We start from the raw sequence: 20,676 nt of genomic DNA, 5'->3' as shown, positions 1-20,676 counted from the left end.
CTTCCTGCTCAGTGGACATGCACAGTCTGGGACTCCTTGGCAGTTGTGTTAAAAGGTTTAATATTCAAATGGCACATTAAATATAATCACATAAGCAGCAGCAGCAGCAGCTTTGTTAAGCATCCAGTCAGTTGGCAAGGTGGAGGGGTGCCAGGTCAGCAAGTTGGAACATGGGCAGAGTCCAGGCGAGTGGGCCGTGACTGCCTTCCCGTGGCCCTCTACCCCAGCCTCCCTTCAGCCTGCCGCTCACAGGATGCACCTGTTAGGGCAGCTAGCAGCTTGTTAAGTCTACCTGGAACCGAAGTCCCGTGTGGCCAGCCCTCCGGTTCCTTGAGGAGGAGCGGATCTCATCTGTCACCTGAACAAAAAAGTTGTACCAGCACAGGACTATCCCGGTGCCAGAACTGCTTGGGATTGGTCAGTTCCCGTGGGTGTGCGACCCAGCAGCACTGCACCCCAACCATGACATGAGGCACACTAGCCAGAAGCTTTCTGAGCCCAGATGGATGATAGATGGAGCCTGGAAACTGCTAGAATGGCCTGCATGTCTGTCCGCAGCAGGAGCCAGGAGCCCTGGTTACTGCTTCTGCTCCTGGTAAAAGGAATCAATGACATCTTTGTACTTCTCCAGGACTGTGAGCCTCTTCAACTTCATCGTGGGACCTAAAAGGGGAGAAGAAAGAAGCAAGTGAGGCTCGGACTCTACGTGGGAAGCATGTGACCAAGGGGCCTGGAGGAACCACCTTCTGCTGCTATGGCATGCCAGGGCACATGCAGGTGCTGGGAGGTCACTTTTGAGGATAGGTACCTGGTGAAGTGCTGTTGGCCGCACCCACCTTGTCCTGACTCACCTGTGTTCTGTTCTGCTCCCTGAGTGAACAGTGACGCTGGTTCCAGGCCCACCCCACCGCCCACTCCAGTCTGTGATGTTCAGGTCCCTTATGTGAAATACTGTAGTTAGTATTCACACATAACCCTCACATCCTCCCAGCTGCCTTGGAGCACAACGCAGGTCCCACATCAATAGTTGTCACAATATGTGAATTTTTTATCTGCAATGGGCTGCATCAGTGGCAGCGGAAGTGGTGGGTTTGGCAACCCAAACCTGATGACACTGGTGTAGTGCAATAAGCCTCTGCTGGTAGAGCCCACATCCCCCTGTGGGTACAGGATCGAGTCCTTGGCTGTTTCACTTTTGATCCAACTCCCTGCTAATGAGCCTGGGAAATTAGTGGAAGATGGCCCAATTGCTTGGGTGCCTGTACCCCTGTGGGAGACCTGGGAGAAGCTCTGTGTGCTGGGTGCAGAAGTGGAACCTTTGACTCCAGGGACCGATCTTCCCAAAGGAATGGAGCTGCTCGCCGTGGGAATCTGTACCATGTGGGGGATAACAAATGACAGGACATGTGGCTCCTTTGGACACTCCCATGACCCTAGAAGCTGCCTCTGGCTTGGGGAGCAGGGGCGTCCACGTGGCTGAAACGAGCCCTCCCCAAGTCACTCTCCTCAGCCTTGATTTCCTCTCTCTGGACATGAGTGGTTGGCGCACACGTTTAGTGCCTTGCTCACTGCACCATAGAATGAACAGCTTCAACACCAGAGCCGTACATCAGGTCTGCGTGCACCATCTCCCCTCTGGGTGACCTCACAGGGCAGTCAGCTCCTGTTAGCTCAGCCCTCAAGGGGTCATGGGGTATCACTGGAGAAGTCACATCCACCAACCCCGTGCCACGAGCACCCCATGGTGCTGCCGCTGAGAGCCCCCCTTTCGGCCAGCTGAGGCCACGCCAGAGCCTGCTCCAGATCCGTGCTCTGTGCAGGTACGCAGCAGCCTGGAGACCCCAGTCCCAACTGGAGCCAGGAGACCCCAGTCCCAACCCCTTCTGGCAGGGTTGTGCTGTCTGCCTGGGGGATCCGCCATCATCCAGCAGGGGAAGAGTCACAGAGCAAAAACAGTGAAATGTCGTAGGTTCCCATTTGGGGGCTCCAGCATCCGCAGGCCGCACAGCCACCAGCTCATGCACCCAGCAGGTCCTGCTGCCTGGCCTAGCTGCTGCCTCCCAGCCGCCCCTTCCTTTCCCACCACTGCCTTCCCGTGCACACCCCAGATCCCACCTACCCAGCTCTCCGCCAGAGATGGAGAAGTCCTTCTCCAGGATGGCCCACTTCTGGATGTGGTAGGGCCGGGCTGCTGCATTGCTGTTTACTCTGCGGATCCCCTCCTCGATGGCCTGGTACACGGCCTCGTCCCTCCGCCCCACGATCTCTGACACCGTGGTGGCCTTGCTGCCCACGCGCTGGCAGAACTCCACGGCCTGCTCACTGAGGTTGTCTGTGGGGTCCGAGGTGTCGGGGTCCAGAGTGCACTACAAAGGAGGATGGGAGGTTGAGCTGGGGTGGCCTGAGAGCCGGCAGCAAAGCCATGCGTACGTGTATGTGTGTATGTGCTATGTGAACAGTGTTCCAGAGAGATGGTTCCAGAAAGAGCAGCACGGGGCTCTGCATGGCCCCGCAGTGGTCCCGGAGAAGTCAGTGTGTAATGTGCAGGTGTGAACTGAAGGTGCTTACTAGTGTGTGATCTACAGGTGTGATCTGCCTCGTGCGAGTGCGAGCTGCAGGTGTGAATGGAGGTAGATAGAGATATGAGCAGAGTAATCACTGCGGCCTGCTGGGGAGGGAGGGAGTGGTGTGGGCTGTGGTCGCCCTGCAGTGCAGGCAGCACTGGCTGGCAGCAGTGACCCAAGGCCAAGGTGGAACATGGCTCCGGCTGACCCAGGCCCATGGCCCACCCCCCCACACACACTCACACACACCGGCTGCTCATCCCAACCAGAGCCCACCCCGCCTCTCCCCACCCCGGCGCACCTTCAAGGTAAGCAGCATGGACAGGAACTTCTTCTGGTCGCCGATGAGCATGGCGTTGCTGATGATAGGCACCTCGGTTTTCACCGCCTCCTCAATGGGCACCGGGGGCACGTTCTCACCGCCCGCCGTGATGATCAGCTCTGGAGAGGTGAGGCCACGCCCCAGGCACAGGCTATAGTCCAGGGGCCGCTGCTGAGCCCCAGCCCCTGGACACAGCCACAGCCTCAAAGATGGACAGTGGTAGCATCCCCCTACCCTGCATCCTCTGCAGCTCCTCATGCCTGCAGGGAACAGTCACAGCCCCCTATTCCCACCCGAGATGGAGGCTCACCCAGCCCCCACTTGAACTCTCACTAGAGTTCTTGCCTGCCCACCCTTCTCATCCACTGTTCCCTCTGCCAGCACCAGCTCCTCCCAGCCCACGCCTTGAACAGCTGGCATCGTTTCTTCTCCCTTCCTTCGTTTCATATCAATAGTTCCTGCACAGTCAGATATCTCCATGATAAAACCCCAACAGCGAAGACCAGGCACACAGACCCATGGAGCCAATCAGACCTGGCAAACTTCCAAGGAGGCATTTCAGGAAAGTCAGGAGAGAGTGGGCTGGCTGCTGCACGTATATAGAGAAAAGACCCTGGCCTCTCTTTGCGCTGTTTCTAAAAGCTCAAATTAGGTTTTCTGGCTGCTTATTAACCAATCCGGCGCAGGGACGCCAAATGTCCTCACCTGCCACTACAAAGGCAAACACTAGGTGGCGACCGCGGCTCACTCCAGCAGCCACCTGTAGCTCCCAAGCCAGACTGCCACCAGCCAGGCTGGCCCTGGGGGTTCACTGACCTGCACAGCCCAAGCAGGTGCACAGCCCGGGGCCCAAAGGCGGCAGGGATATCTCCTGCTCCTCCCTGAGGTGTCTGGCCTAACCCTGGCTGTTGTAGCCATCTCTCTCTACCCTTTCAAATAAATAAATGATTAAAAAAAAAACCCAAAATATATAGTGATGGGAAAGAATTCCCAGAGGCCCCCCACCCTACGCTGCTGACCTCAGGGACACTCACCCTTCAGGCGCCCGGTGATGTATAGGAAGCCGTCGGCATCCAGGCGGCCAGTGTCACCTGTGTGTAGCCAGCCCTCGGCGTCGATGGCCTCACTCGTCTTGTCTTCCATGTTCAGGTAGCCCATGAAGATAGTACGGCCCCACAGGCAGATCTCGCCCACGCCCTCGGCATCCTCGCTCACCAACTTCACCTGGCAGCCTGGCACCACCTTGCCCGAGCTGGCATGGGAGGGGCAGGGAGCTGTGGTCCCCGGGAGGTGCCTCTCTAATCTCTCAGCCATCCCCTATTGCCCCCTCCCAGTGTTTCCCAGTGGAATAACAGACTTAGTTCGTAGAGGAAAGGTTTGCCATGCCAGTTAGTGGGTGAGACTGCTCTGGGCTAGGCCCATTGGGGGCAGGCATTGAAATGCCACAGAGATGCCCTCCACCCCCACCCTCCATTCCCATGTCCACTTGGAGCCTGAACCATCAGTCATCCCAATGCACCCTTGCAAAAGGGAGGGAATGATGGAGTAAATTCCTTCCAACAGGAGACACCTGTTCAGCAGGTCTCTCTGAACTGCCCCCCACAGCTTTCACCCCCGGCCTCACCTGCAATAGGCAAGAGACTTAGCCAGGAGGGCAGAGTAGGCACTTGAGATGCTCTCACAGAGGGTTGGGAGACAAGGGGGTCCCTTAGGCAGATGGCAGCCTGGGGCTTCCTCACCTATAGAGCCGGTAGTTGTAAGGGCTGGACATGAAGTGGGGGCCTGTGCTCTCGCTGAGGCCGTAGCCGGCGTACAAGCGGATGTTGAGGCCGAGGAAGAAGTGCTGTGTCTCGGCTGTCATGGGTGCTGCCCCGTAGAAACTCTTCTGGCACTTGGCGAAGCCCAGCGCCTGGCGCACCTTGGCCAGCACCAGGTAATCTGCCAGTCTGCTCGTGAAAGGCCTCAGCTCGCTAGCAGAAGAGGGGCAGGGACGGTTCCAGGCTCAGGGGAGAAAGGCAGCAGAGGGTTCCCACACAGCCATCTGGGTATCTTCTCTGACACTGGTACCAATGCCCAGCCCCTTGTTATGTGTGTGCAATGTTGGTCGTGCCCATGAACATGCATGCTGATGGAGGCATGTGTACATGTGTGTGCAGGTGACTAGGGCACACAGGGACATGCACGGATGACCCCATCGGAAGCCTGCAAGTGCTGTGTTCCTGCATGTTTCCCTGACAACTGCATGTGGCAGAGCACACATGTGCAAGGAACCACACACCACAATGCAACCCTTCTACCCTGAAGCCAGGCCAAGCTCTGGGTAACATGGAGTCTGAAAAAGCAATCAGTGGGGGACTGGCCTTGTGGCACATCAGTCAAAGCGTCCACGTGCAACATGGGCATCCCATATGAGCACTCATATGAGTTCCAGCTGTTCCACTTCTGATCTAACTCTCTGCTAATGCACTTGGGAGAGCAGTGGAAGATGGGTCAAATGCTTGAGCCACTGCACCTGCACGGGAGACCCAGAAGAAGCTCCTGGCTCCTGGCTCTCTAGACTAACCCAGCCCTGGCTATTGCAGCTATTTGGGGCGTGAACCAGCAGATGGAAGATCTCTCCGTAATTCTGTCTTTCAAATAAATAAATAACTTTAAGAACCCTGCAAAAAGCAATCACAGGTGACAGCTGATGGATCCTGTGGGATTCAGGGGTGCCTAGGAAAGCTAAGGTCCCAGGTCTGTGGTCCCCTTCCCAGCCACTTACAACTGATAGGAGTGCTTCTCAGCAAGTGGAGCAAGTGAGCCCTCCCAGGCAGCATCCCAGGACGAGGGCAGCAGGAAGAGGGTGAGGCCCAGGCTTGTCTGTGGATGGGAGTCTTTGCATGGGGTATCCTGAACTGAGAGGCCCAGGGAACAACAAGCCTGGTGGCTGCCCCAGACCTCAAGTCTCGGGTCCTTCTCACCTGTGGGGGCAGTTGAGGTTCTGCTCCAGGGTCACTGACATGGCCCACAGCAGCATCTTGCGCCGGATGAAGCCGGACTGAGCCGCCACCTCTTGGATGCGCTCCATGATTTTCTCCCACACGCGGGGCACCCCCATGTGGGACGTGGGCTCCACCTCCCGCAGGGTGTTCACCAGACTTCCCTACTCAGAGCCAGGAGGGAAGCAAGGCAAGGTCAGGGCCAGCTGCATCCGAGAGTGTGCTGTGTACAGCCCATGCACACCCCTTTCCACCCCGATATCATCCCCGTGGACTTGCCGGGGCACCCCAGCCCCTCCTCAGTCCTGCCTGTGCTGAGGCTTTCTCTCTGACAGAGCACAACCTCTCTGGTTCCCCAAGCTGCATGGGCTTTAGCGGCAGAACGAGCCAAACTCGGGGGTCCCTGAGATGCACAAGGGAAGCTAAAAGGAGAGTGCAGAGGGTGCATTTGGTGCAGTGGGAGAGTGCCCAGGAGCCCGTATCACTTCCGTTTCCTGCTGCAGCCAGCATGCGCCCTCAGAGCCAGCAGGGGTTGAGACCCTGCCAGCCACAGGAGAGACCCGGATGGAGTTAGTTCCTGGCTTAGGGCCTCAGCCTGGCCTAGCATGGCTCTTGGGTAGGTGGGAGACTTTGAGGGAGCAAACCAGCAGATGCAAGATTCTCTCTTTTTTTAAAAACCATTTTTTAAAAATGAAATCAGACAGATGTCCCAAGACAGATGCAATCTGCAAGGTTGCGAGTCAAGGAGGGGCGTGGCCACCAGATGACCTCCCATGGCCCTCTCTCAGGACCGCCCCCAGTCCATGCACACCCAGGGTCCGCACCCCTACTTGGCAAGGGAGCAGGCTGACCTTCAAGGCGTCGGGCTCAGCAAAGCAGACCTGGGCACCCCACTGGATGCCTGTCCACAGGTCGTAGATCTGGGCAGCGATGTGGCTGAGGGGCAGGTAGCTGACCACCACCTCCTGTTGTACCTCTGCCGGTTGGATGTCACCCGCCTGGCTGCCATAGCGTGCTGTCCACGTGATCTGGAGCAGGGCAGGGGACACAGGAGGCATGGGCTGAGCTCACAGTTGCCTTGGGGACTTGGGGCTACTTGTTCAGAAACTGTGCCCAACTCTGGCCCAGGGTCACGCCTCTCCTCTCCCTACCCCCATCCCTGTCGCTGGACCCAGCCTGACCCCACTGTGAGCCCTCTGCCCAGCTGGGTATTCGTCCTACATTGTCCTGACTCAGCATCACGCCCTTGGGGTTGCCCGTGGTGCCTGATGTGTAGATCAGCACGCAGCACTGGTTGGGCTGCTGGGCCTCGATGATGGAGTCCAGGGCCTCTTCGGGCACACCATTCCCCAGCTCCATGAACTCCTCCATCTGCAGTGGGCCGCCAGCACGGAGGAGAGGATGAACAACAAGGAACTGGACAGCTTTCACCCTGCCCCCCACCTGCCACCACCACCTCCATCCCCAGCCTGGCCCACTCCAGTACCGTGTATACGTTGGCCATCGGCTTAGGAGGCAGCTCTCGGTATATCACCACTGCCTTCAGATGTGGCAGGTTCTTCCAGATCTGTGTGGACAGGAAATGCATATTGCAAGGCCAAGGTCACTCCCTGAAAGGAACCCCCATCAACCAGGGCTGTCCTGCTGCACAAGCGGGAAGAGGTCAACGATTTGGGGTGAGGGGAAAGCCCTACCTCTGAACTTTGACCCACAGCACAGTTGCCACCTGTTCCCCACCGAAAGAACTTGGGAACAGTGGGGATAGGGACAGGCAGGGACAGGGAAGACCTTCTATCATAGCCTAATCTCAGGGATGCAGGCCTGGGTGAGCGCAGCCAGGACCCAGCACACGTGAGCCTCGGGTAGCTGAGGGGACAGAGTCCCTAGTTTAAGTTCTGGCTGCTCTGCTTCTGATGCAGCTTCCTGCTAGTACCTCTGGGAACGCAGCAGAAGATGGTCCCTGCCACCCGCATGGGAGACCAGGATGAAGCTCTTGGCTCCTGGCTTCAGCCTGGCCCCATTCCAGCCACTGCAGCCATTTAGGGAGTGAACCAGCAGATGGAAGAGTTCTCTCTCTCTCTTTTACTATTCATGTAATTTTGCCTTTCAAAAAAAGAGTTAGGTTTTTTCAAGAGTTAGGTTCATTTTTATTGGAAAAGCAATCAGACTAACAAAGAGGAGAGACAGAGAAAGATCTATCTACTGGTTCACTCCCCAAGTGACCGCAACAGCTGGAGCTGAGCTGATTTGAAGCCAGGAGCCAGGAATTTCTCCACGTGGGTGCAGGGTCCCAAGGCTTTGGGCCGTCTTCGACTGCTTTCCGAGGCCACAAGCAGGGAGTTGGATGGGAAGTGCAGCAGCCAGGACACAAACTAGTGCCCATATGGAATGTGGGCACTCGTAAGGTGAGGATTTAGCTGTTTAGCCATTGTGCCAGGTTCTGAACTAAATAAATCTTCACACACACACGGTGCACTCTGAGTGATTGTGGGCTGTTTAAGCAACATAGCAATGTGTATGGGGCTACAGCCCTTGCGGACGTGAGACGGAGTCAGCAGCAGGAAGGAGGCGATGGTCCTGGGCTCCCCTGGGGGTTGCTACAGTCCAGTCCTGTACGCAACTTACACACAGCTCACAGAACGCCTAGAGGGACTCTTAAGGATTCACAGGCCTTCCTGTGGTGTCAGCGGGAAGAGCTGCTGTGCTCTGCTGCCTGGGCAGTCAGGACAGCTGCCTGCTCAGGACCGGCGTCATGTTTTAGCAATGGTTCTCCATCTGTAATCGGCTGTGTCTCTATGGAGACGGAGGGCAGGTTTCACACCGCCATGGCTGTATTAGTTGAGACCATATGCTAACAGGCTGGCTGACTAAGCGATGTGGACTAAACAGAAAACCAACGTAAAAAAGTAAGTCAGATGAGATTGGGGGAGTGGAGGAGGATGACTGAGACCTTGGTCAAACCAGATGGGACAAACAGCAAGCAAGCACCCACAAGGTGGATTTCTAGACCGTTCTGTCAGTTTGGATGGAAGCGTAGGACCCAACCACAGGCTGGCTGCAAGAAGCTCGAAGTGCAATGAAAGAGATAAAAGGCAGGGAATCCAGAGTTGGCATTGTGGTATTGTGGAGTAAGCTGCCATTTGTGGGGCTAGCATTCCATATCAGAGTGCCGGCTTTTAATATTGGCTGCTCCACTTCCGATCCAGCTCCCTGTTGATCGATGTGCTTGGCTGTTGTGGCCATTTGGGGAGTGAAACAGGTGGAAGATTTCATTGTCACTCTTTCAAATACATCTTTTTTTTTTTTTTTTCAAAAGATCAAAGAGCACCAAAATACATTCATGCAAATATTAATCATAAATCTAGAGCATGCATTCACTAGAGGGAAGCAGGCTGGGAACAAGAGGTATGGGCAGGGATAAAGAGGACCAGTTCTGGGCACACAGTGGCATAGAGGATAATCCTGTGCCTGTGGCTCCAGCATCCCATATGAGCACCAGTTCGTGCCCCAGCTGTTCCACTTCCCTTCCAGCTCCCTGCCTGTGGCCTATGAAAGTAGCAGAGGATGGCCCAAAGCCTCGGGACCCTGCATCTGCAATGGAGACCCAAAAGAAGCTCCTGGCTCCTTGCTCTGGATCCACTCAGCTCCAGCTATTGCGGCCATTTGAGGAGTGAAGCATAGAATGGAAGATCTCTCTTGTTTTCTCTCTGTAACTCTGCCTTTTAAATTAAAAATAAAAATAAAAAAAGGAGGGGGAACCAAAAAGGCCATTTCTTGATAAGCTCTCAATGGAGAAGAATAACCCAAGCAGGTATAGACCCAAAACAGGGCTCCGAATACATGAAGCAGGAACCCACAGAGCCGAAAGGAAAAGGAAATCACAGAATTGCTGGGACAAGGAGGCAGAAGGCCCCTGGGGCAGACAGGGCTTCAGCGACATAGGAACACTGTATCACCAGCAGTAGCCATCCTGATCTGAGAGTCACAGAATGTTCTAGACACTAGGTGCAGAGTCTGCATTCTTTTAAGTAACCTGGGGTGTTCATGAGGCTCCTCGGAGAAGTCTCCTTCCTGCTCCATGCCTATGGCATCCTGGGCTTCAATTGTGGCCCTGCTGTCCTCGGCCTGCACCGCTGCTCCCGGCTCCAGCCCAGGGAGGGAGGTCTCCTATGGCTTCCTCCCACCTGGGGATTTTGTCTTAGGGAATGAGTTTAACTGTGACCTGCGCCTGCCACCGGGAGGAATTTCTTGTTTTTTAAAAAATTATTTACTTGGGGCTGGTGTGGTGGCTCAACAGGCTATTTCTCTGCCTGTGTCACTGGCATCCCACATGGGCAGCAATACATGTTCTAGATGCTCCGTTTCTGATCCAGCTCCCTGACAATGCAACTGGGAAAACAGCAGAGGATCACTCTGCTGATTTGATCACTCAGATCCTTGGACCCCTGCATCCACATGGGAGATCCATAAGAAGCTCCTAGCTCCCAGCTTTGGAGTGGTACAGCTCTGACCATTGTAGCCATTTGAGGAGTAACCAGTGGATGGAAGTTCTCTTTCTCTCTCCTCTCTCTGTAACTCTTATTTTCCAAGTAAAATAAATCAATTTTTTAAAAGTATATGTATATCTATTTGTTTTGAGAGGCAGAAAGATTTGGGGAGAGAAAGAGAGAGTACTTCCATCTGTTGATATCCTTCCCAAACTCCTTACAACAGCTGGAGCTGGGCCAGGCAGAAGCCAGGAGCCAGGCGCTGGGAGCCAGGAGCTCCGTCTGGGTCTCCCATGTGGGTGGCAGGGACCCAAGAACTTGAGCCATCACCTGATACCTTCCAGGGTGCACACTTGCAGGAAGCTGGAATCAGAACCAGAAGTTGGATTGGAACCCAGGCCCTGTAGTCAGCAGCCATGGGTATCCCAGGCAGGGCCCTGACCCCAGCCTCAGGGCATCCGGTGCTGTGTGGATAGGAATCAATGGCCCAGGTTTGCTTCCTGGAGGGTTTACAATGTGTCTGTCACAGATGATGGCTGGCACCTGCTCCAGCTCCTCTGCCCAGCTGGGTTCCAAAGTCCCAGAAGTGATGACTCCTCCCGCCCCCAGGCACGCCTGGGAAGGCTGCGTCCTGGTTGGCAGCTCCAGGTAAGCAGCCCAGTGCTGGGCCTGGGAGGGACTCAGGACGCATCCATGCTCTTGCCAATGCTTGGCTGTCTCTCCAAGATCCCATGGCACCTGCTCTGAGCGGACTCACTTCCCAGCTTGCAGAGAGCTCCCTTAATACATCCATCTGAGATGCCAGAGTCCCACTCATGCCTCCATGGCACTCTGACACCTACAAGGGACCCTGCACCCTCAGCTCTCATGCCCCTAAATCTAGGGGAGACCCCCTGTCCTAATGGAAAAACCATGGTGGGGGTAGGAAGTACTGACCAGAAATCCTAGCTCAAGGCTGTCACTCACTTCTTGAATTTTCTGACTTGTCAGATGGGGAGGCAATGCCGCCCACCTTGCTGGCTGTGTGTGTTGGGCAGAGTGTAAGGGAGAGTGAGGGGAGACCCTGGCTAGGGGGCTGGGGACTGCAGGGGGCGAGTATCCACGAGGGCTTCCCAGGTCTGACCCAAGTCCGTTCTGTCCCCAGACCTTCAGAATTTTCTCCAGTTGCTTCTGTGTGTCCACCACAATGACGTTGGCGCGGCTGTCACGGGCGATGTACTGACAGGCCTCGGGGGAACTGGTGGTGTAGAGGCCAGTGACGATGCCACTGTCGGGGAGACCCACGAGGGTTAGGGGTCTCGGCAGGCACCCTGGGCCCACCCTCTTACCCCAGCCCTCACGAGGGCCCCTGCGACCCAGGCAGAGTCCCATGGAGCAGGGCCCAGGAGAGAGCTGCGAGGAGAAGGCATGGAGTGGGGGCCCACCTCCCAGCAACTGGAGTCCCCACCACTCACCCTGCAAACACCGTGCCCACGGCCGAGAAGAACCACTCTGGGGAGTTGAAGCCCAAGATGGCTACGCTATGGGCTCGCTCCAGTCCGAGCTTCAGGCCAAAGCAGACAAGTCAAGTCAGCCAGGGCAGGGAAGGAGCCCTGCCCATGCTGCCCACCAAGTGTCCTGCTGGTTCATCTCAGGAACCAGTCACCCAACAGCCCCAGCCTTGCCCCCGCTAGAGTGACTCCCCAGCAAAGGCCAGCGTGGAGCGCCTTGCACAGACCCACCCTTCTCAGGGCAGGACCCAGCACGCGGCCAGGAGCAGCCTTGACAGTGGTCCTTCCAAGGCCACCCCACCCCACCCGCCCGCTCACCTTCAGGAAGCTCTTGGCAGCTTTGCGAGCAATCAGGTAGTACTGTAAGTATGTGATGTGCTCCCACTTGTCCTGGCGCTTGAATCCCAGGGCGCTGAGGTCCCCGTACTTGTCCAGGGCCTCGTAGAACATCCGATGTACGGTGTAGGGGATCTGCGAGCAGCTGGGGTCCATGCGCAGGCGCACCCGCCCATCGGCTCGCGTGGTCCACAGTGCTTCCTCTGTGGAACAGAGACCACGACCTGAGTCAGGCCATCCTTGGAGGAGATGGGGGTAGAAGTGGACCCTGCTCTGGTCCAGTCCTGTGATGCTGACAATGTCTCGGGCACTGGCAGTGGGGAGCTGGCAGACAGTCAGGGGTTGGAGAAGGTTGGAGGATTACCTGGAGGAAGTGTGACTTGGCTTCACGGGATGAAGGAAGCTCAGAGAAGCAGAAGAGGCGAGAGAGAGGCTGAAGGGAGGGGGGAGGGACCCTGGATGCATTGAGACTCCTAGTCTCTCCCTGCTGGAATGGCCCCCCCGAGGGTGGGACGATTATGGATGTCACAGCATACAGCTGGTGCTCCAGAAATGCACACTTAATCTCGGCTTCCCCTGTCCAGGTTCCCTGCTTTGTTTTATTTTAAACAAAGGAAGCTATTTAAGAGGTGGGGCTGGCCCTGCTGGACACTGGAGGTCTCTTTTCCCTGGGGCGGGGTACTGGTCCTGTGAGGACGGACAGGAGAGCTAAGGGTCAGGGCCTCTGGGGCTGCACTGCCACCTGCTGGCTGGGCCCAGGTAATCCTCTTGCTCCAGCCCTGTGACTCTGAGGGGCACTGGTGGCAGTCAGGCGCTGGGGCAGGGGTGGGAGAGTTTGTTCCTCCCTGCGCGTTGGGAAGGTCAGGGGACTTACCAAACTGGGCAAAACCCTGGGCTCTGAGGCAGAAGGCAGGGCAGCTTGCAGGCCTTTCAGGCAGGCCAAGGGAGGGCTCACTTGAGCAACTGTCTCAGCCAGAGCAATGGACGCTCCCTGGCGTCCACTGACCAGAGACTCCCCCCTTCATTCCTCAAGACTTCCCCAAAGCCTTTTCCTGCTCTGGCACCCCCAAGCTGGTGAGCCCCCAGGGAGACACAGCACCTGCACCTCAGCCTAGGCCAGGGACCTAAAAAGAGGCGGAGCTGTGGAGGTTCAAAACCTTGACCCAGACACTCCCTGCTGGGTGAGGCGGCCTTGACCGGCCCTTCCCCTTCCCGCCAGACTGTGACTTAAGTGGGGTCAGGTTTGGGACACATGTGGAGGTGGCGTCCCACTGCACACACCTGCCTCCAGGGAGGTGGCCGGTGACCACAAGTTTATCATGGTGCCCTTGGCAACCACCCTAGAGAAAGGTTATGGCAGCTTCCCACCAAGGGATATAGATATCAAAGGTGGAGCCAGGAAGGCGGCCCTAAGCCCAGCAGTTGGGAAGCTCGAGTCCCACATCAGAGTGTCCCAGGGTTTTAGAGCACTCATGACTCCAGCTTCCTGTCAGTGCGGACCCTGCCTAACTGCAGGTGGCGATTGGGTCCCTGCTACCCACGCACGTGCAAGACCCAGGCTAGAGTCTCTTGACATCAGCCCGGTCCAGTCCTGGTTGCTGGGGGTGTTTGGGAGTGAACCTGCCCATGGGGAGAACCATCCTTCACCTCCCCGTTGTTCATATTAATAAATTGTGTCTTTAGAAACAAAAGCATAACTGATGAAATGAGAAGCAACACGTGTTCATCTGCGTGAGGAGTTTGACCCAAGCTCTGACCCGGGGCTTCCAGAAAGCAGCACCCGCGTGGCAAAGCGAGAAGCCATGTGTGGTCTGACTCTCTTTCTCCAAAGCCAGAGCCCTGGCTGCCTGGGCTCTGGGCAAGGAGTAGTGACCATACAACGGACAGCCAACCTGGGTCTCTCTGGAGTGAAGGAACGAACCAACACCTGGGCCATTCTGGTGGTTGGAGTAACAAGAAGCAGGAGAAAGCAAATTCCGAACATTCCAGAAAAGGTGGAATCAACAGGTCAGCTTATTTTGGTGCACAACGACAACAATAAAAAAGTGAAATCCACTTTTTTTTAAATAGCATATGCTTTCCATGAGCTTCAAGAAACCTCTGTATTTACAGACATTCCGAGGTTGTTTGGGCACCAAAATCAGATTACCTTTGAATTCCGTTTGTGCATTGACATATTAACCCCCTAACTTGGTGTAAGTCTGTGAGCTGCCTTGCACAGTGCCCACTGGCAGACGGTCCCTTCCCTGGGAAGGGGCTGCTCCCTTGGCCTGGACCACAGAGGTAGCTTTCTCCCATGGGCACTCCTAGAAGCTTAGGTGACAGCACCTCCATCTCCTGCCAGGTCGCTAAGTAGGGCAGAGGCAGGTTTGAATCATGAGCTCTATTTGTAGAACCTTCCCTCCAGTGTGGAGTTGGACACGGGTCCTTGGCAGGCGCTGGGCCTTTCCATCTCTCACATAGTGAACAATTCAAAACCATGCTGAAACTATGCATCGTGGTCTAAGAAATACACTTCGGGTTATGGAAGGAGGTGGGTTTGTGGGTAGTTTTTTTTGGTTGTTTTTTGGGTTTCTTTGCTACCAAAAATAGTTGAGGGTGGGGCTCAAGATGCAGCATTAGCCGCCAGCCCTGGAATATTCTGAAAGGTTGTGGATGAGTCAGCATGATGGTCACTAATATGCAGCAGTCAAAGATGAATGGATGAAGGGTCGTGGCAGCTACAAGGAAACCAGGAGGGATCTTGGTTTCCACCAAGGCACAGGTGTGATTTTCTAGCCTCCGTGTGTTTCCTGGCTTTGGTTTGGATTCCAGACAGCCTGCTGTTCCTGCAAAGCTCAGGGGAGCTGCAGCGCCGCCTGGTGACTGTGGTAAGCAACTGCATTTGGGCTCCGCAGGCTCACTAAAGGGAGATTGTAAGTGGCACAGAAGGTAAGGTGGGCGGAGCAGTGGTGCAGAGAGTTAAGCTGCCACCTGCCATGCCCGCATCCATTATGACATCCCCTGGAGTGCCCACTGCTCCGCTTCCAGTCCAGTTTCCTCCTGCTCATGCTCCTGGGAAAGCAGCAGATGATAACACAAGTGCTTGGGCCCATGTACCCATGGGGGGGACCTGGAAGAAGCTCCTAGCTTTTGCCCTCACCCTGGCCTAGTCCCAGGCTGTTGTCCTTTTGGAGAGTGAACCAGCAGATGGAAGATCTTTTTCTTCCTCTCAAAAAAAAAAAAAAAGGGCCCGGCGCGGTGGCGCAGTGGTTAAGGTCCTCGCCTTGAACGCCCGGGATCCTATATGGGCGCCAGTTCTAATCCTGGCAGCCCCGCTTCCCTTCCAGCTCCCTGCCTGTGGCCTGGGAAGGCAGTTGAGGACGGCCCAAAGCTTTGGGACCCTGCACCCACGTGGGAGACCCGGAAGAGGCTCCTGGCTTCGGATCGGCATAGTATCGGCCGTTGCGCTCACTTGGGGAGTGAATCATCGGACGGAAGATCTTCCTCTCTGTCTCTCCTCTCTGTATATCCGCCTTTCCAATAAACAAATAATAAAAATAAATCTTTAAAAAAAAAAAGGCATGCAAAGTCCTGCCTACATTAACTAGCTCAACTTACATAGCTGTTCTTTTTTTTTTTTTTTAAGCCAGTATTGTGGCTCTAACAGCTAAGCCAATACTTGCTTCTTTCTTTTTTTCTTTTTTAAAAAATTTATTTGGGCCCCGGTGCCATGGCCTAGCGGCTAAAAGTCCTTGTCTTGAACGTGCCAGGACGCCATATGGGCACCAGTTCTAATCCCGGCAGCCTGCTTCTCATCCAGCTCCCTGCTTGTGGCCTGGGAAAGCAGTTGAGGACGGCCCAAAACCTTGGGACCCTGCACCCACGTGGGAGACCTGGAAGAGATCCTGGCTTCTGGCTCCGGATTGGCGCAGCTCCAGTGAATCATCAAACGGAAGATCTTCCTCTCTGTCTTTCCTCCTCTCTATATATCTGACTTTGCAATAAAAATAAATAAACCTTTAAAAAAAGATTTATTTATTTTTATTGGGAAAACAGATTTACGGAAACAAGTAGAGACAGAGAGAAAGATCTTTCATCTGCTGGTTTATTCCCCAGATGGTCGTGACAGATGGAGATGAACCAATCTGAAGCCAGGTATCAAGTACTTCCTCCAGGTTTCCCACACAGGTGCAGGGTCCCAAGGACTTGGACCATCCTCTGCTGCCTTTTCAGACCACAAACAGGGAAGGAGATAGAAAGTAGAGCAGCCAGGACATGAACTGGTGCTCATATGGGGTGCCAGCACTTGCAAGGGAAAGATTAACCAATTGAGCCATTGCATCCAGCCCAGCAATTCTACAACAGCTGCCATTTCCAAACATGCTGTGCATCATAAAGAGAGGTGTCAAAAGAAATAAATTTAAAGGAAGAAAGAAAAAAATGACTGTTCCAGGGCGGTGACTCCAATCTCAAGGAGGTGACAGAAAGGAGTGAGGACTCGGGATGACTGCAGGGGAATGGCAGGATGTGGGGTTATCCAAAGGGGTGGCCGCTCTGTCTGTCTGCCTCTCAAATACATAAAGAAGTATATTGTAAAAGCAGGCAAGTGCTGGGGCTAGTGCCCCATTTATGCAGCCTGCATCCCACCCTGGCGTCCCTGGGTTTGGCTCCTGCCTCCCACTTCCTGTGAACACACAGCCTGGGGTTGCTCTGTTGGATCAAGGAAGTGGGTCCTTGTCACTCACAGGGGAGACTCAGATGCAGTTCCCAGCCCCGGTCACTGCAGGCATGTGGGGCATATGGGAATTCTCTTTCCACTTCCACTCCCTCTCAAATAAACACAAAGCTGCTTGTGACACCCAGGTTCTCCCTGCTACCCTGGGGCCTGCGGTACCCCCGCAGTAGCCCCTCCTCTGGTCCACTGCTGCCCAAGTCCTGGGCTGGGGTTCAGGCTAGGGGCCCTTGGGCAGCCTTGAGTTTTCTCCACAATCCCAGGGCGGCCCGAGCAACCTGCCTTGGCCCACATCTGACCGATTCTCACCAGCCATAGGGTGCCGCCCACATCACAGCCTCTTTGGCAAGCTCTACACAGAGGGCCTATGAAACTGCCCCAGCGTTCACACACAGCTCCTTCCTGCCTTATAGCCCACCTCGCTGCACCCAACTCCCCCGCACCTCCTGCCTAGTGGCTTTGTTCAAACTGGGGCTCCACCCATGTGCCGCCCCCTCTCCAAAGTCTTCCATGGCCAACCGAGGGTTGAGTCTCATCAGGCTGCCTCTGCCACCAAGCCAGAGCTTCCTGAGGGTAGTGACCTCTCCTCCCACCTTGGATCAGCAGCAAGCTGGTCCTGAGCAGCAGCCACACGGAGCAGGAGCAGCGGGTTCCGTCCCATCTCAGTCCCAGCAGGACTGTAGAGCATCACTGGCTCTCTTCTCCTAGGCCTTGCCCTTGACAATGACCAGGACACCAGCTGGGGCCTGTGGCTGTGCAGGTGCAGAGGAGGAGCTGGGCCCACAGAGTGAGTGCCTGTCCAGATGAGACAGCCTGGGCTGGAGCCCAGCTTGTGCTCCTGAGAGCAGCAGGCAGAGCCAAGGAGACCCTGTCCTGCTCACTGTCAAGGTCCTGAGGCCCACCCCAGCTCAGCAGCCTCTCAGATCACTCCCTGTGCTGGCCTCCATCTCAGATGCTACAAGAGAAATTCCCACAATGGGTTAGAGGCTCTGGGAATAACGGAGGGACAGGTCTATGGCCTTGGCTGTTGACCCCTGCTGCTCCCTGGCCTGGTCAGGGTCCCATGAGGACGCTGTCCAAGGATGGACCAAGCAGGAGGCTGTCCTACAGATGGTGCAGAAATCAGGATGGACTGAGAAGGGGTGGGGGTTGGAGAGAAGCAGGGGGCTGCTGTGGGGCAGGGAGGGCCTGAGCACGAGCCAGCGGGGTGTCCCCAAGTGGGCCCTCCTTTCTTCTGCCCTCACACTGACCCTCATCATCTCCTGAGCTCATATACCTGCCCACCGGCCACACTACCTGGAATTCTCCCAAAGGAAATAGCCTGAAGCAGGCACGTCCGCACCGAGCAGAGACAGTTTCTGCCGCTGGGAGGACAAAGGGGACTGGGTGTGTGTGTGGGGGTGGCTGTAGGTGACCTGCATGAATAAAGGGCACACCCCAGGAGGGGGCAGCAGTTATCCTGGCAGGCAGCTGGGTGAGGGGTAAGAGAAGGGAGTAGGCCAGCGTGACCGTGAAGGTGGCCTCTGCAGTGGTGCCAGACGCAGCCTGGGCAACTGGTGGCAGGGGGGTCACATGTTGGGGTCCCAGGCAACCACTCTGACAGAGCCTTTTGAGATTGTGCAGGGAAGGCCCTGGGTGTGATCCCAGCTGGAGAGCCTGCAGCTACAGTAATGAGCGCCCCTTGAACAAACATTAGATGCCCCTCTCTGTCCTTGCTAGCCAGACTCCTGCAGCTCTGGGCCACATTGGGAATCAGAGTGGGCAGTTCTCAGCCTGATGCACCACCTTGGAGGGGGCAGAGAGATGTCCCAGATGGGGAAACTGAGTCCTGAGTTGGGGAAACTTAGTCCTGAGTTAGCGGCTCCTTTGGTCCTGGAGCTGCCTTGCAAGTGTCTGGTGCTAGGGGACCAGGTCAATCGGCGGGGGACAGCAGTGGGGGCTCTTGTGTGTGGTGGGAGGCTCAGGGCACGCGAGAAGGTGTCTCAGCCTGCGTGTTTACTGGAAGACGTTAGAGCAACCAGCCTGAGTTACCAGTTCATCAAGTCATCCCCCACCTCTCCACCTTGCAGGCTAACAGGTTTACAACCCTCGGTTCTGCCCCAGTCTCAGGACTCTGTCTCCATCACTCTCAAGACACCTGACATCTCTACTGATATCCAGTCCCCAGATCTGTCAAGTAACAGAAGATCCGGGCACATGGAGGCAGCCTGGCACAAGCCAGCCGGTCTCAGCGCTGGGCTCCATGCACACAGAGGGCCTACGGAAGCTGAGCCCCACAGGGTCAAGGCCCCCAGCGAGATTACTGGAAAGAGCTCAGTGCCCTGGAGCCTGAGAGCTAGCTGCCTTGTCCCAGGACCGGGCCACCCTTCCTTCCCACCCTCAACTCTGTACCCCATGCTTCCTTCCCAGGCTGTTCCCACAACATGTCTGTCCTCCCTGCTGCTGTCCGAATGACTTTCTCCACTGTGCATGCTGGCGACCCTGGCATAATGGGGGCAGGGGAGAAAGGGGTTGAGAAGCACAGGCAAGGTCAGGCCAAAGCAGGAGGCCGTGGGAGAAGGAGGCGGTGCCAGAGGCAAACTGGGCTTCGGAGCATCTGGCTTGGGCTCCTGGCTCTTGGCTTGCAGCTGGCCCTGGGGCTGTGGGGGCTGGGTGAGTAGGAGAGGCAGTGAGTGTGGCACTGCTGGCCCAGCTCCGAGGTGGCTAGAGATAAGGAGCAGCTAGTCCTAGGACAGAATCCTGGCAAATAAGCATGGAATATATTGGCCCCGGCACCAGGATCTTATGATTCCTGTGTGCTCCAGGGGACCCTGTGTGACAGGGTTCAAGGACTCAGGGTCCCCCCACCCTGCACATGCTGTGATGGAAACCCCAGGCACAGGCTGGCATGTCCAGTCGCACTCCCTAGCCTCCCTATTTACCTCACCATGGAGGTACGGGGAGGTGTGTGTATGTGTGTGGGTATGTCCTGGCCCCTGCTTTCCACTTTGGGTCCTACCCTTAAGATGCTACCTGCTGGGCCCAGCGCGGTGGTGCAAGTGCCCCAGGATCCCAGATGGGCGCCGGTTCTATCCCAGCAGCCCCGCTTCCCATCCAGCTCCCTGCCTGTGGCCCGGGAAAGCAGTCAAGGATGGCCCAAAGCTTTGGGACCCTGCACCCGCGTGGGAGACCAGGAAGAGGCTCCTGGCTTCGGATTGGCATAGCATCGGCCGTTGCGCTCACTTGGGGAGTGAATCATCAGATGGAAGATCTTCCTCTCTGTCTCTCCTCTCTGTCTCTCCTCTCTGTATATCTGCCTTTCCAATAAAAAAAATAATAAAATAAATCTTTAAAAAAAAAAAAAAGATGCTACCTGCTGGGGCCAGTGTAATAGCTCAACTGGTTAATCCTCTACTTGCAAACATCAGCATATCATATGGGCGGTCCTTGGTGTCCTGGCTGTTCCACTTCCTATTGAGCTTCCTGCTTATGGTCCTGGGAAAGCAGAGGAGATCAGCCCTAAGCCTTGGGACCCTGTACCTGCAAGGGAGGCGTGGAAGAAGCTCCTGGCTCCTGGCTTCGGATAAGCTCAGCTCTGACCGTGGGGGCCAGTGGGAAGTGAACTAGTGTGTGGAAGATCTGTTTCTCCTTCTTTCTATAAATCTGCCTTTCCAAAATTAATTAATTAATTAATTAAAACAACAACAACAAAAAACCTTTCCACCTGCCCAGGCCTGGGCCATCCAGTTCAGCACTGAGATGGACTTTCTGGGCCTTGAGAGGAGGGGGCTAGCCCAGTAGCA

The 20,676-nt window shown here is 55.8% G+C and overlaps 1 protein-coding gene across 3 annotated transcripts in view; it reads right to left on the bottom strand.

Annotated features, from left to right (window-relative positions):
• Positions 1-47: 47 nt before the first annotated feature.
• ACSBG1 (acyl-CoA synthetase bubblegum family member 1) overlaps positions 48-20,676 on the bottom strand; it is a 43,280-nt gene continuing 22,651 nt past the window's right edge. For 2 of the 3 annotated variants that reach the window (XM_040968911.1, XM_040968910.1), the window contains 12 exons: positions 12,163-12,383; positions 11,809-11,897; positions 11,501-11,621; positions 7,354-7,434; positions 7,089-7,238; positions 6,719-6,895; positions 5,850-6,031; positions 4,626-4,856; positions 3,921-4,138; positions 2,866-3,005; positions 2,120-2,366; positions 48-663 (listed from right to left, as the gene is read on the bottom strand). In XM_040968911.1, the coding sequence (XP_040824845.1) occupies positions 578-663; positions 2,120-2,366; positions 2,866-3,005; positions 3,921-4,138; positions 4,626-4,856; positions 5,850-6,031; positions 6,719-6,895; positions 7,089-7,238; positions 7,354-7,434; positions 11,501-11,621; positions 11,809-11,897; positions 12,163-12,383 (1,943 nt within the window). In that variant the 3' untranslated portion in view covers positions 48-577. The remainder of the gene's footprint in view (positions 664-2,119; positions 2,367-2,865; positions 3,006-3,920; positions 4,139-4,625; positions 4,857-5,849; positions 6,032-6,718; positions 6,896-7,088; positions 7,239-7,353; positions 7,435-11,500; positions 11,622-11,808; positions 11,898-12,162; positions 12,384-20,676) is intronic. The other variant, XM_040968912.1, reaches the window with a different exon arrangement.

The sequence above is a fragment of the Ochotona curzoniae genome, unplaced genomic scaffold (assembly GCF_017591425.1).
Source record: "Ochotona curzoniae isolate NIBS_2020 unplaced genomic scaffold, NIBS_Ocur_1.0 scaffold_4701, whole genome shotgun sequence".
Lineage (NCBI taxonomy): Eukaryota > Metazoa > Chordata > Mammalia > Lagomorpha > Ochotonidae > Ochotona > Ochotona curzoniae.
Note: the sequence above shows the minus strand (reverse complement) of the source record. Positions and strands in the feature narration are given on the sequence as shown.